General features: G+C 47.5%; 1 protein-coding gene across 1 annotated transcript; it reads right to left on the bottom strand.

The window, feature by feature from the left end:
* Positions 1–5,263: 5,263 nt before the first annotated feature.
* LOC143363111 (uncharacterized) lies at positions 5,264–13,421 on the bottom strand. Its single transcript, XM_076803727.1, has 4 exons — positions 13,028–13,421; positions 10,279–10,469; positions 6,043–6,491; positions 5,264–5,974 (listed from the first exon to the last, which is right to left on the bottom strand). The coding sequence occupies exons 1-4, from the start codon at positions 13,419–13,421 to the stop codon at positions 5,584–5,586; spliced, it is 1,425 nt and encodes a 474-aa protein (XP_076659842.1). The 3' UTR covers positions 5,264–5,583.
* Positions 13,422–15,031: the final 1,610 nt, after the last annotated feature.

The raw sequence follows: 15,031 nt of genomic DNA on the forward strand, positions 1-15,031 counted from the left end.
CAACGTAGGATCTATCTTGGGATTTTCCACGAACCGCGTTCTGTCACAGAACGTGTGGCATACGTCGGACGCGCCCGTGAGCATTGTCAACGTACATGACAGCATCGTGGAGTACAACCCACTGACGAATATTGTTTGAAAAATCATCTGAAACTACTTATATAAAAAATGTATTTTTATCGAATAAAAATAATTGTTGAAACATATGAAAAAGCCAATAATTTACATCCGAAAAAAATGTTGTACAGAAAAAACATCCATCTACCACACAAACACATGCACTTTTTTTAAATTTGAAGGGAATATGTGTCGCGCGCACACACACATACGCACACACACATTATTTTTAAAATTTCCTAATTCCGTCTATGCGCTTCGATCGCGTCCGCGCACAAAGCCGCCAGTTCGCATTCGATCAACGAACTCCGATCGAAAGATTGGTTCCGGACGGGAACGGTTTGCGCCGCAACAGCAAAATATAGGAATTTTTGCACGATCACGGGAACTTCGTTCGTCAACCGCGAATACATATTGCGCACGCAGAACTCGAGATCGTATAAGTTGTGCATAGTTTTTTCATCACGAACAAAGATACCGTCGGACTCGATAATTTTACAAGACACATTCCATCGAGGTCCACTATACGCAACGTTAAATTGTCCCCAATCTTTCGACATTGGTCTTCTTCTTCCTAGTTCCTCGCGGACGAAAGCAGATCGGACAAACACTCCTTCGTGCGCATCAACTCGATCCACGCGTTCGGAGAGACCGTGATCGCGTTGCCGCGGTTATCTCCTATAGCCACTTCGACAACAATATCCACGTCGACGCGCACGCCAATTTCCAGCCATTTGAAATAATTGCCGGCAAGAGAATATCTTCGGCTCAGGATCCGCGCACTGCACGAACTACTCGACACCGACGGCGACTGCAGTGGCGGCGGCGGCGGCGGCGGCGGCGGCGATGGCTGCGACGGTGGCTGTGACGGTGGCTGCGGCGGTGGCTGTGACGATTGTTGAAAAATCCTACAATCAATTTTATATTTTTAAAAGTTGAACGTTTTCATATTTTTGTTTTTATCTTTCTTATACATACGTTGCGTTTCTTTGCTTTTTCGCAGTCGTGGCGGCTCGCGACTCGTCCATGTTCAATCGGTTGCGACGCATCTTTACTGCTCCGCGTGTGCGATACTTTTTGAAGCGGAACGTTCGAAACACCTCGTTTTATGCAACGCGTTAATCGTCTTATCACTTCGCTTTCGCTGACAACGCTGATGTAATCCCACCCTCGGAGATAATCTGAATGATGTGATTTCTACAGTTGCAGCGGTCTTCTCGCTAATAACTTTACCGCTTCCTATTTCATTTCGGATACTGAATACACCCGATGCTGTACGGACATTATAGGGTTATTATTAACGCTCTTCTCCGTGTAATTACGAAGGCACTCGATATAGTCTTCGAAACTTATATCCCTAGCCGTGGCATTCGTTCTGATACCTTTTATCTTTTTGGTTTCGCAGCACGCGTCCTCGCTGTCGCGCACGCGAGTCGCATACATTTTCGAGCGAAGCCCTACGAATTCCGTCATAATTTTGCCGCCGTTCTCGTCTTTCATCAATCCCAGCATCTTTTTGTTCGCGATCGGAACGCCGTACGCGTTGTTCTAGGCTTAATTGCTTGTATCGTATCGATTGATATCGCGTTTCAACAGCTCGTACGCGTCGTCGCAAACAATCTCGTATATCAAACTGTCCGTGTCCGTGTATAAAATCTTGCAGTTTTTTTAAAATTTCGATACATATAACCGTAATGAAAGTCGTACAAATGGCACTTAGATATATCCAATACGGACATGCCTATGTAGACGGGTTTAAAAAATTTAATAAGCTTTTTTTCAGCTGAATCGCAACGAAATCCTCCCAGAACACCGTGCATCCGTGAAAATTCGGCGTAGCTATCAATTGCTCGGCACCGTGTCGACCCTCCCATCGAGAGAGTAATTTCACGCTCGCGTGATTTCGAACGTTCTCCATAGTCTTTCCGAACACCGCGTTATTCATTAGTTTGAACAAATTTTTCGAAAAATCGTTGCTCGCATTGGCGCGCAATTTTGTGTTCAAATCGATGTAGCTGCACAGCCATCGCGACTGCCGAAACTCTAGAATTCGGTAAATTTTCCTCAATTTCAAACCGTGTTGCAAACTTTGTTGCAGATATCGATAATACAGAATGTATCGCTCCTTATCGCGAAGCGTTGCCAATAACTTCCTTTGACTCTAGCCGGCCGTCGCTGTGTCGTGACTCGCACAAAACGGAAATCCGCGTCAGCGTCATGAATTTCGCGCGGATACTCCAAATCCACCTCCAAAATGTAGCCTACGGGACTTCGATTGGAATGGATTCGACGCTAAAATTATCTATACGCGTCTGATCGTCCACCCAGCGATAACCGCTGTGCGGTAGAGGTTGTGACATGGCCCAGCCGTACAAATTATTAACGTCGAAATACATTAGATAGGTGGACGGTTCGCTCGAATCGTACGTTGTCGGTAAATACTTGTTATTGGCGCGCGCATACCTGTGAGAACATTGACTCAGTCCGCCGCGTATTCCACGCTCCACGAACAATAGCATGTCCACGTCGGTGAACAGCTCCAGTTCGATCTTTGTCATTTTTAACATTACGTCCCTCGCGAAACCCGGGAGCGTGTAATAATGCGCCGGATCGAGTTTATAGTTCTCGAGACAGTCTTCGCAGAAATTTTCAAAAACATCCGCCAGCAACAGTACGTCCAATTTTAAATACAAATCGTTGTACTGTCCTAACGTCTTTATAGCGAAACGCGACTGTTTCGGCGTCGACCGACGGTCGGAGCAGCCTGATGCCGGGACCACTCAGAGTTGAGCGCGCAAAGGAATCCACAGGATGGGTCAGTGAGAGGTTGAGACAGAGAGAGAGAGAGAGAGAGAGAGAGAGAGAGAGAGAGAGCTGATATTAAACTGCACTTTATTGATCGCAGACCGATCATAGGTCCGGAAACGATCCAGCCAAAAATGCTATTCTGAGCGATCGGATGTCCTCGGGGGCCCTTACGCACACCGTCGAGGATGATGTCAGCGTAGACGTCCGCGCCGAGGATGAGATGGATCGCGGAGGAACTGAACGGATCTGGATCAGCCCAATTTAGCGAAGAGAGATGCGCGAGAGAGCGCGAGTCGAAAAGGCGCTTCGGAGTGTACGTCGAGAGCGACGGAAGGACGAGAGCGACCGTAGAGATCGGAGGAGTCGCGGATGACCGTGGTGACACGCGGAGGCGAACGGCGTGACGCACGCGACCGGCATGCTCGCCGCCAACAGCCGAGATCGAGGTCTCGACCCGGATGCGTTTCGCACGCAGTAGGGACACCATAGCTTCGGTAAGAAAGCTCGCTTCCGATCCTTGATCGATTAACGCGCGAACAGGGATGGAATGGCCCGATGGAGCGTGAATTCGGACCCACGCGGTATCGAGCAAGACGGCGGAGCCCGGTTCGGTCGAAGTGGACGCGAGGTGAGACTTCACCTCTGGAAGGGGCGTCGGCGCCGGAGAAGGTGACGCTGAGAGAGCTTCAGTGTCGTGGAGGAGTGAATGGTGACGTTGATGACACACGCGGCACGTATATTTGCTCGGGCAATCCCGCACAAGATGCTTTAAACTCAAGCAATTTACGCACCTCGAGAAACGGTGAACGAGATCGCGTCGATCGCGAGGGCTACGTGCGTTAAATTTCGGACAGGAGCTGAGCATATGCGAGGCTCGACAGACGGGGCACGGGGACTTTGAATTTTTGTCGGACTGCGACGCAGTGGCGACATGTACACGAGATCGACCGGCGGAGGTTTGACTCGATGCGACGGGAAACGCAGAAGAGCTCGCTGAAGCACTGGGAGCGAATTCCTCGAGGGCGCGAACGCGAGAGTCGATGAATTTCGTGAGTGCGTCGAACGTAGGAGGCTCTACATCGTCACCCGTCTTGATCTTCCACGCTCTGCGAGTCGGCGCGTCCAACTTTTGCGACACGATATGTACAAGGAAATCGTTCCAGAGATCGGCAGGTGCCCGCCCGAGATTTTTGAGTGAAGCAACGATTACAGAAACTCGATCGCGTAGATTTTGGAGATCGGACGCGGATTCACGAGACAGCGCTGGCAAATCAAGCATCGACGTCAGATGTGAGCTAATGAGGCGCCGAGGGTTTTCCCGAGAACGAGGACGTCGCGAGGTGCACACGATCGAGATAGAGAAAGCGCGATCGAGAGTCGCGAGCCGGCGGATGAACGGATATCTTGCGCGTGCAGGTTTCTGCCATCGGATCGCGAAGCGGAAATCTTGAGCGGCACGAAACGCGTGCCGCCGCGATACGGAAATCTTCAACGCGGGCGACGGAGATCTTCAACGCGCGGCAGAATGCACGTAACGCGGCGCGGAAGAGGGCAGAAAATACTGCGAACGAGTAGGTTGATCGCGAGAGTCTCAGAGCGAGAGATAGCGGAATCTACTCTGAGCGAGACTGGAGAGATTAACAAACGTGCGCGAGAAATAGAACTGTGCGATTCGACTGTACCTGAGCGACTGCGATTTCAGAACGTTAAGAGCGTGATGCGAGTGACGAACATGAAGAGAGCGAGAAGGCACGCGCAGGTGCCTTAAATAACAAGGACCATCGAATGTGGAGCACCGTGATTGGTGCTCCCGAATCGGATGATCCTTGTTTGTCTTGATTTGAAGGATTCAAGCGTTGAAATTCGGCCAATGAGAGACGAAACTGTTGCTACGCGGTGTCGAGCAACGGCGACACGCGTTCTTGCCGCGTGTTGACATACGAGACAAAAACTGTATGATACAGCGATCGCCAGTTGAGACAATAGCCGCCGAATTCCAACGCTTGAATCCTGAACAGCGACCAAACCGTATTCGCGTGAAGATAATCGGCGTCGGATATCTCGCTGGCGCATAACCGATTGTAAAATGCTTCGCGCGGCGGCAATCGCTTCTCGTTTAGTTTATCGTACGACGTTAAATAGTCGTACGGAAAACACCTTTTCTCGTTAAAAGATCGAAATCGCTGTCGGAAAGATGTGCAAAATCGCCTCGTACGACGCGCAATTTACTCTTGCCCAAATACGATGATAACTTGTCCAGACTAGAATTCAGGAATTTGAACGAATCGATGAATCGAAACATTATCAACTTCCTGTAATCTCTTTTTATCCCCCCGTCATTCTCGACGTGAACGTGTTTAGTGAACGAGATGTACCGCTCTTTCGTCAACGGTAACACGTCCATCTTCCCTTTAAACGCGTTTGCCAAATCTTTGATGACAAAATGCGCGTCGTAACCAGACAAATTGTGAAAAACCACCGGTATCACGTACGAAGATTGGTAATTCAAATTGCAAACGTTATGCGCCGGACCGCGATACGCGCCCGTGATATGACAATGATCGCGCACTTTTTCGTCGCAGTCGTTGAACGGTTTTTCGCACACGTGGCAGCGCGTGGCCGTAAAAAAATCTAATTTTTCTGCTTCGGTTAACGCCTTCATCGGCACGTTTTTATCGCGTTCGGCTGTAATTTACAACTTAACTCGTACAACTTTGTCGCGAACCATGCCGAGCATCCCTCTTCTCTGGAACAAGCCTGATACTCGTACAAAGAAGCTTCGTATCGGCTATGCACGTAATAACCAATGCTGAACGCGTGGTGATGTTGATACTGCGTGCGCGCCCCGCGGCTCTGTCCTTCCTGTTTCTCCAGCAGACATTCCAAATCGGCGTAGATGACGAATGGCGTCCGTTCTTTGTACGCGTACTTGCTAAACCGCAGCCACATATCTTCCGAGGTCGGAAGCTTCAGAGCGCATTCGTTGATTCGATCGCAATCGACCGTATGGACGTCTAATCTCTCTTGCGATGGGAAATATTGCATGCATCTGAGAAGGAGGAAAAAAAATATAGCATGGTCTTTGACTGGAAAAGGAAAAAAATGCTCTCAACTTACCGGTCGCAAATATACATGAGATCGCTATCCTTGCTAAGCTGCGACGAAAGCAATAGCGACAAATTTCTTATGCATGCGTAATGATGGTGCGAATTCCCTCCCCGTAGAAGCAACAAATTGACGTGCTTGCTCCGTTTCTTCTCGGTCAGATGAAGCGTCTCACACTTCTTGCGCACCCATTCGAACACGTTCACAGAAATGTCGTTTACCCGTTCAAATTTTCGAATATCCTTGAACGACATAGGCAGTTGAAATCCTTCGGTTTGAAGCACCGTGCGGTAATGTGGATAGGAAGAGAAACGCTCCGAGTTTTTCTCAATCGGATAGAGACCCGCCACGACTGCCCAAAAGAAACAGGCCTCGTCGTTACTTTTCACGTTGACGACCGCTCTCTTCAGTTGTATCTCTCGAGGTACAGACACGTTGCAACCGGCTTGCAACGGTTGGTACTTGTTTCAATTCACTATTAGATGCAATATCTTCGATAGCGATATCTTCGGTAACGTGGTAACATGGTCTCCCAATTATATATATTTAGAGTTCGCGTGTTCGTTAACTGAGCGGTAACAATAGTTAAATTAATTAACTAGTAAAATTATGTTAAAAATGGTTTATTTGTAAAATAAAAACTTTGAGAGAGAAATGTACGTGAAACTCATGAGACATGTACAGATGGAATGAACAACGAGAAACAAATTGAAATAAAAATGAAAGTTAAATTAATTGCTATTTTTAAATTACCTAGACAACATTAAACAAACAACATTAAACAAGAAAAGAGAAGGAGGAAGCAAGAAGGCCGCGATTAGGGTGCACCATCAAATGCAAACAATCGTAAGCGTCTTCACGAGTGATCAATGAGAAAAAACGGCCGCGGCTTCAAGACTTGTTTTCTCCTCCTCGGAGCGTTCGAAGCGCCAGAACGGCACGCGGGAGAAACTACGCATCGCTGAGGCGCCACATATATACAGGGTGGCCCACATAACTCTGAACAGCTCAATATCTCGAAAACTATCCCATCGATTTTAAAGTTCTTAGTCTTAAATTGCATGGAACTGAAGGGCCTTTCTGACTACATAAACGTGAAGTGGCCTCCCTTCCCCTTTAACGGGGGAGGGGAGGTACCTTTGTAATTTTAAATGGAACCCCCTATAAAATGTTACATATTTAGATTCTACCGGAAAAACAAGTCAATTTTGTCTGAAAGATTTTTTTGTCAGATACTTCCATGATGAGATATAACAGTTTGAAGTTTCGAGTTGTAGGTACTTGAAGCGCTCGGAAATAGCGTTATGGAATTATACGCGCTTGAGTCCGTTGCTTACTCATGAAGAAACACAAACAATAATATTTACAATTCTTGAGTTTGACTCACTTATCTATGAAAACGTTTTCAGTTTACAGCTGTTATTCAAGCAGTAACATTGTGATTATGGCTACTTTTGACACAGAAGTGAATATGTTATTAACGTTAGGTGAATGCCAAAAAAATTATCGGCGTGCAGCAGTGATGTTTTTCGAACGTTATGGGATCAAAAAATGTAATGCAACATTTCATAATTTAGAAAAGCGGATTCGCGAGCACGGTGAATTGTGTAAAAAAACTCGCAATAAACCTAAAGCTGTCACTAATGAAAATAATAGTGCCAGTATTATTGCTGCAATTACATTAAATCCTCATATTAGTCAACGTACACTTGCACAAACATCACATATTAGTCGTCCATCAATTCAACGAATTTTGAAACGGCAAAAGTATCATCCATATCACATGGTTTTATCACAAGAGCTTTCGATAGCAGATTACGATCACCGCATAAGATTTTGTGAGTGGCTGCAGGGTGTTGTGGAAAATTACTTTTTGTGCAAAATAGTTTTTTCCGATGAGGCCACTTTTATGAATTCAGGCCATGTAAATAGACATAATCTGCATTATTGGGCCGTGGAAAACCCAAATTGGATGCGATGTGTTCCCTTTCAACATCGATGGTCTTTAAATGTTTGGTGTGGCCTAATAGGAGTGTGGTTATGTTACCACAAAACAGAGTCAGTTTATTTAATCGCGTGTTCAATGTACAATGAGACCGACAGACAAAGTACGTAGACACGAAGCGCGAGAAGTGTAAGAGGTACCAGAAGTAGATTTTCTGGATTTCCTCCTTTATATCCTGATCTTCGGAAAGGTAACGCCTTTCGGCGGAGCTATGCTTCGCGGGGGTAGGAAATCCCGCATCTGTTGTTTATGGTCACTGGCAAAGGTGGTCGCCAAATGTTTGGAAAAAAGGTCTTGTCGGGACCGCGCGTGCCGCGCGGTCGGACAGGCCCAGCGGTACTCGGCTGGCAACGTTTATGATGGGGTAGTTAAATTTTCTACACCCGTAAAGTCATTCGGAAATAAAATAATTTCTGCCATCCTGCAAAAGTCAGGGTAGGTTTTATTACCTTAGACCCTAACATCTGCAGGCGGTCAACTCTAACATCTTGCGATGCGAATCGCGTACCGCTACATCACCCCCTTGCCAGTGATAACGCTATATACAGTAAAAAAAATATATACAGTATTTACATGTATTCTTACAAACTATTATGCCTTATACCTATCGGTAAACCTAATGACTCGTCCATAACGAGTTTTAATCGGCGCAGACTGTTTTAAAATACCTTTCGTTTTTTTTATTGGTATTTGGTTGATTGGCTGCGCTTGATGGTAGACTCGGAAGTGTAGTTTCAGTTTGTGATTCGGAACGTTCTATATCTATATGCGCTGGTTTGAGTCGATCGATTGATACGGTTCTTTCCTGTGATCCTATTATAATAGTAAAATGTTTATCATTTCGCTTAATGACTTTATATGGTCCGTCATACAACGGTTGTAATGATCGTTTTGTTGCATCATGTCTTAAAAATACATGTGAAGCTGTTTTCAGGTCTTTATGAATGAATGTATTAGATGAACCGTGTCGTGATGCTGGTCGTGGTCGGATATTCTGCATATTTCGTTTCAATTGGGTAACAAAGTCGGAACTTACGGTTTGTTCTTTATCGGACGTAAAAAAATTCTCCTGGTAATTTCAAACTAGAACCATACACCATCTCTGCTGGAGTTGCTTGAATATCGTCTTTATATGTGGAACGTATGCCTAGCAATACCAATGGAAGTATTTCAACCCAATTTTCTGTTTCGTGACATCGGATGGCTGATTTTAACTGTCTGTGCAATCTTTCCACCATACCATTAGCTGCGGGATGGAAAGCTGTAGTGTGGATATGATGTGAACCAAGGCATCGAGTTAACTCTTTAAAAAGTTGTGACTCGAATTGCCTTCCTTGGTCACTAGTAATAAAATTTGGAACTCCAAAACGTGATATCCAGCCATTCAAAAGAGTATTTGCTACTGTCTCGGCTGATATATCTTCCATAGGTATAGCTTCTGGCCAGCGAGTAAATCGATCTACGCAAGTGAAACAATATTTAAAACCTTGCGAACTCGGTAATGGACCAACAATATCGATGTGTATGTGACTAAAACGTGCGCTGGGTACTGAAAAATTACCTACGGGTGACTTTGTGTGTCGTGTAATTTTATTTTTCTGGCATGGAATACATTCTTTGGACCACTTATTACAGTCTTTATTTACTGAAGGCCAGACGAAACGGTCGGTTATTAATTTTCGAGTTGACTTAATACTAGGGTGCGATAATCCATGTAAACTGTTAAAAATTCTTTTTCGCAGATCTTTCGGTACGTATGGGCGAATGCTAGAGGTGGAGATATCGCAAAAGACTTCTACGTCACCTTCACTGGTTGGAAAACGTATCTTCTTTAATTTAAGGGCTGTCTCAGACAGTAAGAGATTTCGAAGCTATTCATCTGCCTGTTGAGACAGAGCCATTTCTGTACGATTGACTACTTTGCTTATTTGTTCAACCCGTGATAGTGTATCAGCGACTATGTTATTTTTCCCGCTTACGTGCTGTATATCAGTTGAAAATTGTCCAATAAAATCAAGATAGCGGAATTGTCTAGGTGAAGCTTTTTCGGGGCGTTGTTTAAAAGCAAAGATTAATGGTTTATGATCAGTGAAAATAGTGAAAACATGGCCCTCTAATTGGTATCTGAATCTTTTGACCGCGGAGTAAACTGCTAAAAGTTCTCTGTCATATGCACTATACTTGCGTTGTGCAGATGACAGAGTTTTTGTAAAAAATGACAACGGTTGCCAGGTGCCATCTACCCATTGCTGAAGCGCCGCTCCCATTGCATAATCTGATGCATCTACACTGATGCAGAGTTTCGCACCAGGTAGTGGATGCGTTAGGAGGGTAGCTTCCGCAAGGGCTTCTTTTACCTGCTTGAAGGCTATTGTTGCTTCGGTTGACCATATAATTTCGGGATTACCGCGAGGAGGTGCACCTTTGAGTAAATCTGTTAAAGGAACCAGTAATCTAGCTGCATTTGGAATAAAACGACGGTAAAAATTTATCATTCCCAAAAATCTTCTTAATTCCTTCACGTTTTTAGGCTGTGGAAACTTTACAATTGAATCTACTTTTTCCGAGTTGGGACTTGTTCCTTCTGCGTTAATAGTGTAGCCCAAAAATTCTATGGTATCTTGACCAAATATGCATTTTGCAGGATTAATAACTGTTTGGCGTCGACCGAAGGTCGGAGTCGCCGGGGGGCCGGGACCACTCAGAAATGAGCGCGCGAGGAGGCAAGGAGAGACGGGAGAATTAAACCCTTGTCCTTCGGGAAAATGCACTTTATTTCAATCGGTTGTACGGCGCACGAGGTACGAGGCACTCGAGAGCGCGAGAGAGAACGCGCGCACGAGAATCGCGAGCCGGCGAACGTACGGAGATCTTGCGCGTGCAAACTTCTGCCGTCGGATCGCGAAGAGGAAATCTTGAGCGGCACGAAAAGCGTGCCGCCGCGAGACGGAGATCTTCTACGCGGACGCCGGAAATCTTGTCGCGAAACAGAGTGCACGTAACGCGGCGCGGGAGATCGCGAGAATACTGCTCCCGAATGATGCGAAATCGCGAGAGTCTCAGAGCGCGAAAAATGAGAATCTCTACTTATCGAGACGAGAGCGGACAGACGAGCAAACGTGCTAGAGCGATACCTTGCGATTGATGAGCGTTCAGAACGTTAAGAGAGCGAGAAGGCATACGCAGGTGCCTTAAATAACAAAGACCGTCGAATGTGGAGCACCGTGATTGGAGCTCGCACATCGGACGATCCTTGTTTGTCTCAATTTGAAGGATTCAAGCTGTGAAATTCGTCCAATGAGAATTGAAACGGTTGCTACGCGGAGTCGAGCAACGGCGACACGCGCTCTTGCCGCGTGTTGACATACGCGACAAAACCGTATGAAAAAGCGGTCGCCAGTTCGACAATAGGCACCGAATTCCACAGCTTGGATCCTGAACATACCGCCCGCCTCGAAACACTAGTTTCGAAACGTAACGGGATCGCACGCTTATACATAGAATAGCGGGGGCGGTAGCGTTCCGACGGAACTTAAACGATAAGGGGACTGCGTGTTACAATACCCGCGACGCCAATCCCCGAGCTGCGCAAACGGCAGACCGCCCGCCGTGAGAGTCGGTAAACAGAATTCGAGATACGCAAACAATTTAAATTACAAAACGCAAGAGTAACGTGAAAACCGCCCGCCTTGCCGGAATGAAGGCGCGACGTTGAATTTACCGCGCGAGAGCAACGGTACACGGGACGCAGACGCAGGACGACTATCGGAACACGTTTCATGTATGTCGAGAGAGACGTCAGGACGAGAGTTGTGGTCACGATCGAAGGAGACGCGGAATCGCGAGGAGCAACGTGGAGGCGCACGGCGTGGCGCACGGTGCCGGCGTGGACTCCGCCGACGGCGGATATGGATGTCGCAACGCGGGTTCGTTTTGCACGCAAGAGGTGCACCATGGCCTCGGTGACGAAGCTGGTCTCGGAACCTTGGTCAATCAGGGCTCGGACAGTGACGCAGCGGCCTGACGGGACACGGAGTTGCACCCACGCGGTGGCCAGTAGAATTCCGGAGCGCGGAGCCGCGAGGGTGGAGGCGAGGTGCGAATTGACCTCGGAGGACGGCACTGGTGGAGTAGAGGGCTCCGAATTTGGCGGAGCTGGAGGAGGCACGTCTTCGTGCAAGAGCGAGTGGTGCCGCTTGTTGCACACGCGACACGTATTCTTGCTGTTACATTCTCGGAGGGAATGACTGCTGCTCAAACAGTTAAAACAACGTGAAAAGCGTTTAGCGAGCTCACGACGGCCGCTGGAGTTTCGTGCCAGGAAGGTGGGGCAAGCACTGAAATTATGTGATGCTCGACAGACTGGGCACGGAGTACGCGAATTCGTGGAGGGCTTGGAAGCGGTCGCAGAATGGACTCGCGAGGAACTAGACGCGAGGCGAGACGATGCGTCGGGACGCGCGGCGGGCGTGGAATTGGAAGAAATCGCGAACTCTTCTAAACCGCGAGAGCGAGAACCGATAAATGACATCAAGGTGTCGAAAGAGGGCGGAGTCACGTCGTCGCCGATTTTCAATTACCACGCCTTCCGCGTCGGAGTGTCCAGCTTTTGGGACACCTGATGGACGAGAATGTCGTTCCACAATTCTTCTGGCTTCCGCCCGAGCCTTTTTAAAGAGTCGACAATAAAACAGACCCGATCGCAGAGAGTCTGGAGGTCTGCTGCCGATTCGCGAGAGAGCGCGGGAAGGTTCTGCAGCGACGAGAGATGAGCGGTGATTATACGCCGCGGATTATCGTACCGCGCCGAGAGCGTCTTCCACGCAATTTGGAAATTATCCGCGGTTACCGAAAGGTTTCCGATGCAGTCGAGGGCGCGACCCGTTAACGCGGAAACCAAATAATGCAGTCGGGTTACGTCATGCAACTTAGGGTTTTGAATAATAAGCGCGGAAAATTTGTCGCGGAACGCTTCCCAATCTTCGTATTTACCCTCGAACTGCGGTACATTGATTCGGGGTAGCTGTATATCGGGAACCGACGGACACGCTTGTCCGTCGCTCGGTGAATTTGACGGACTCACGGTATCGCTGTTCAGGGCGTCCAGCTGTGTCGTCATGAACGAGAGAGAGTTGAGGTAGACTTCCTCCGTGTGGGCGAAAGAGTCCTCCTTGAAGTAGAGGTTCTTCGCTCGTTCCTCCGCCGGGATGATAGAGAGGAGTCGCGCGTACCCGTGCTCGAACTTCCTCCACAGATCTTGAAGGTGGACAATCCGGGTCCTCAAGACGGATTTGGTCCAGTTGCTCGTCCCCAGTTTTTTTAAATTTTGAAGGGAACGTCCTATCGCTTGCTGCATCAACAGCTGGGTTTCGACCGTTTCTGCCATGATCGGCGAGGTTTTACACTCCCGCACTTGCCTGCGCTTCACGATCCGGCTCGAAGGACCAAAATGTTTGGCGTCGACCGAAGGTCGGAGTCGCCGGGGGGCCGGGACCACTCAGAAATGAGCGCGCGAGGAGGCAAGGAGAGACGGGAGAATTAAACCCTTGTCCTTCGGGAAAATGCACTTTATTTCAATCGGTTGTACGGCGCACGAGGTGCGAGGCACTCGAGGGCGCGAGAGAGAACGCGCGCACGAGAATCGCGAGCCGGCGAACGTACGGAGATCTTGCGCGTGCAAACTTCTGCCGTCGGATCGCGAAGAGGAAATCTTGAGCGGCACGAAAAGCGTGCCGCCGCGAGACGGAGATCTTCTACGCGGACGCCGGAAATCTTGTCGCGAAACAGAGTGCACGTAACGCGGCGCGGGAGATCGCGAGAATACTGCTCCCGAATGATGCGAAATCGCGAGAGTCTCAGAGCGCGAGAAATGAGAATCTCTACTTATCGAGACGAGAGCGGACAGACGAGCAAACGTGCTAGAGCGATACCTTGCGATTGATGAGCGTTCAGAACGTTAAGAGAGCGAGAAGGCATACGCAGGTGCCTTAAATAACAAAGACCGTCGAATGTGGAGCACCGTGATTGGAGCTCGCACATCGGACGATCCTTGTTTGTCTCAATTTGAAGGATTCAAGCTGTGAAATTCGGCCAATGAGAATTGAAACGGTTGCTACGCGGTGTCGAGCAACGGCGACACGCGCTCTTGCCGCGTGTTGACATACGCGACAAAAACCGTATGAAATAGCGGTCGCCAGTTCGACAATAGGCACCGAATTCCACAGCTTGAATCCTGAACATAGTCAAAAACCCGAGTATACCTCAGCTGACGATCACATGTTGACCTGCGAACCGTTAGCCTACCGAAATTTATAGTTTTATAGCCGTAGCCGCCTGTAACCAAATGTACCTTCCACTCCCACTCTTCCTAATTTTCCACCACTTCCAACACCTTCCAAAACACATCCTTCAACCAATCATAGACAACTTCCTAAGACCACACCCACATCCGAGCCTTCTTTATTTTAAAATATTGTAACAAGATTAGAACTGTCTGATACACCAAACTGTCTAGTACACCGAGTTGTCTAGAACTATCGAGAACCGAATTCCTTCAAGCACCGAGCTGCTTAGAAGTTACCGAAGGCAAGCCGAGTCTTGCATTTTAGAAATAAAGACTAGTTCTCCGGAGTTTGAAGTTACACTCATTCGCCGTTAAACCTTACCCAGTCGCGAGCCGATTCTCCCCAATTCCGGGATCGACGCGACACCACAAGTAGTAAACGAAATCAAAAGCTTATCAGCGTTTATAAATTGGAATTATTCATCATTGAGGATAAGAAAAACTTATTTACGCGATAGACGCAATTATAAATAAATATAAAACCATGGCTGTTCGACAGGGAAAGAGATTTTACTGTACATCATATGTTCCAATATTAGCAATGAAACTATTAGAAGAGCCAGAGAATCATTTATTTTTCGTATACAACAATGTATTGCAAACAATGGTTATCATTTCGAACATTTATTGAAATAGATTAGTTCAAACAAACC

Source organism: Halictus rubicundus, unplaced genomic scaffold, assembly GCF_050948215.1.
Source record: "Halictus rubicundus isolate RS-2024b unplaced genomic scaffold, iyHalRubi1_principal scaffold0022, whole genome shotgun sequence".
NCBI classification, from domain to species: domain Eukaryota; kingdom Metazoa; phylum Arthropoda; class Insecta; order Hymenoptera; family Halictidae; genus Halictus; species Halictus rubicundus.

Bases quoted from the DNA above. Each gene is read 5' to 3' on its own strand.
- LOC143363111 (XM_076803727.1), bottom strand. From the start codon at position 13,421: ATGGCAGAAACGGTCGAAACCCAGCTGTTGATGCAGCAAGCGATAGGA. The intron at 10,470-13,027 runs GTAAATACGAAG...TTCCTTTAACAG, and splicing joins CAATGTACCGCAGTTCGAGG to ATTTACTCAAAGGTGCACCT. The intron at 5,975-6,042 runs GTAAGTTGAGAG...CCTCCTTCTCAG, and splicing joins CTCATGTATATTTGCGACCG to ATGCATGCAATATTTCCCAT.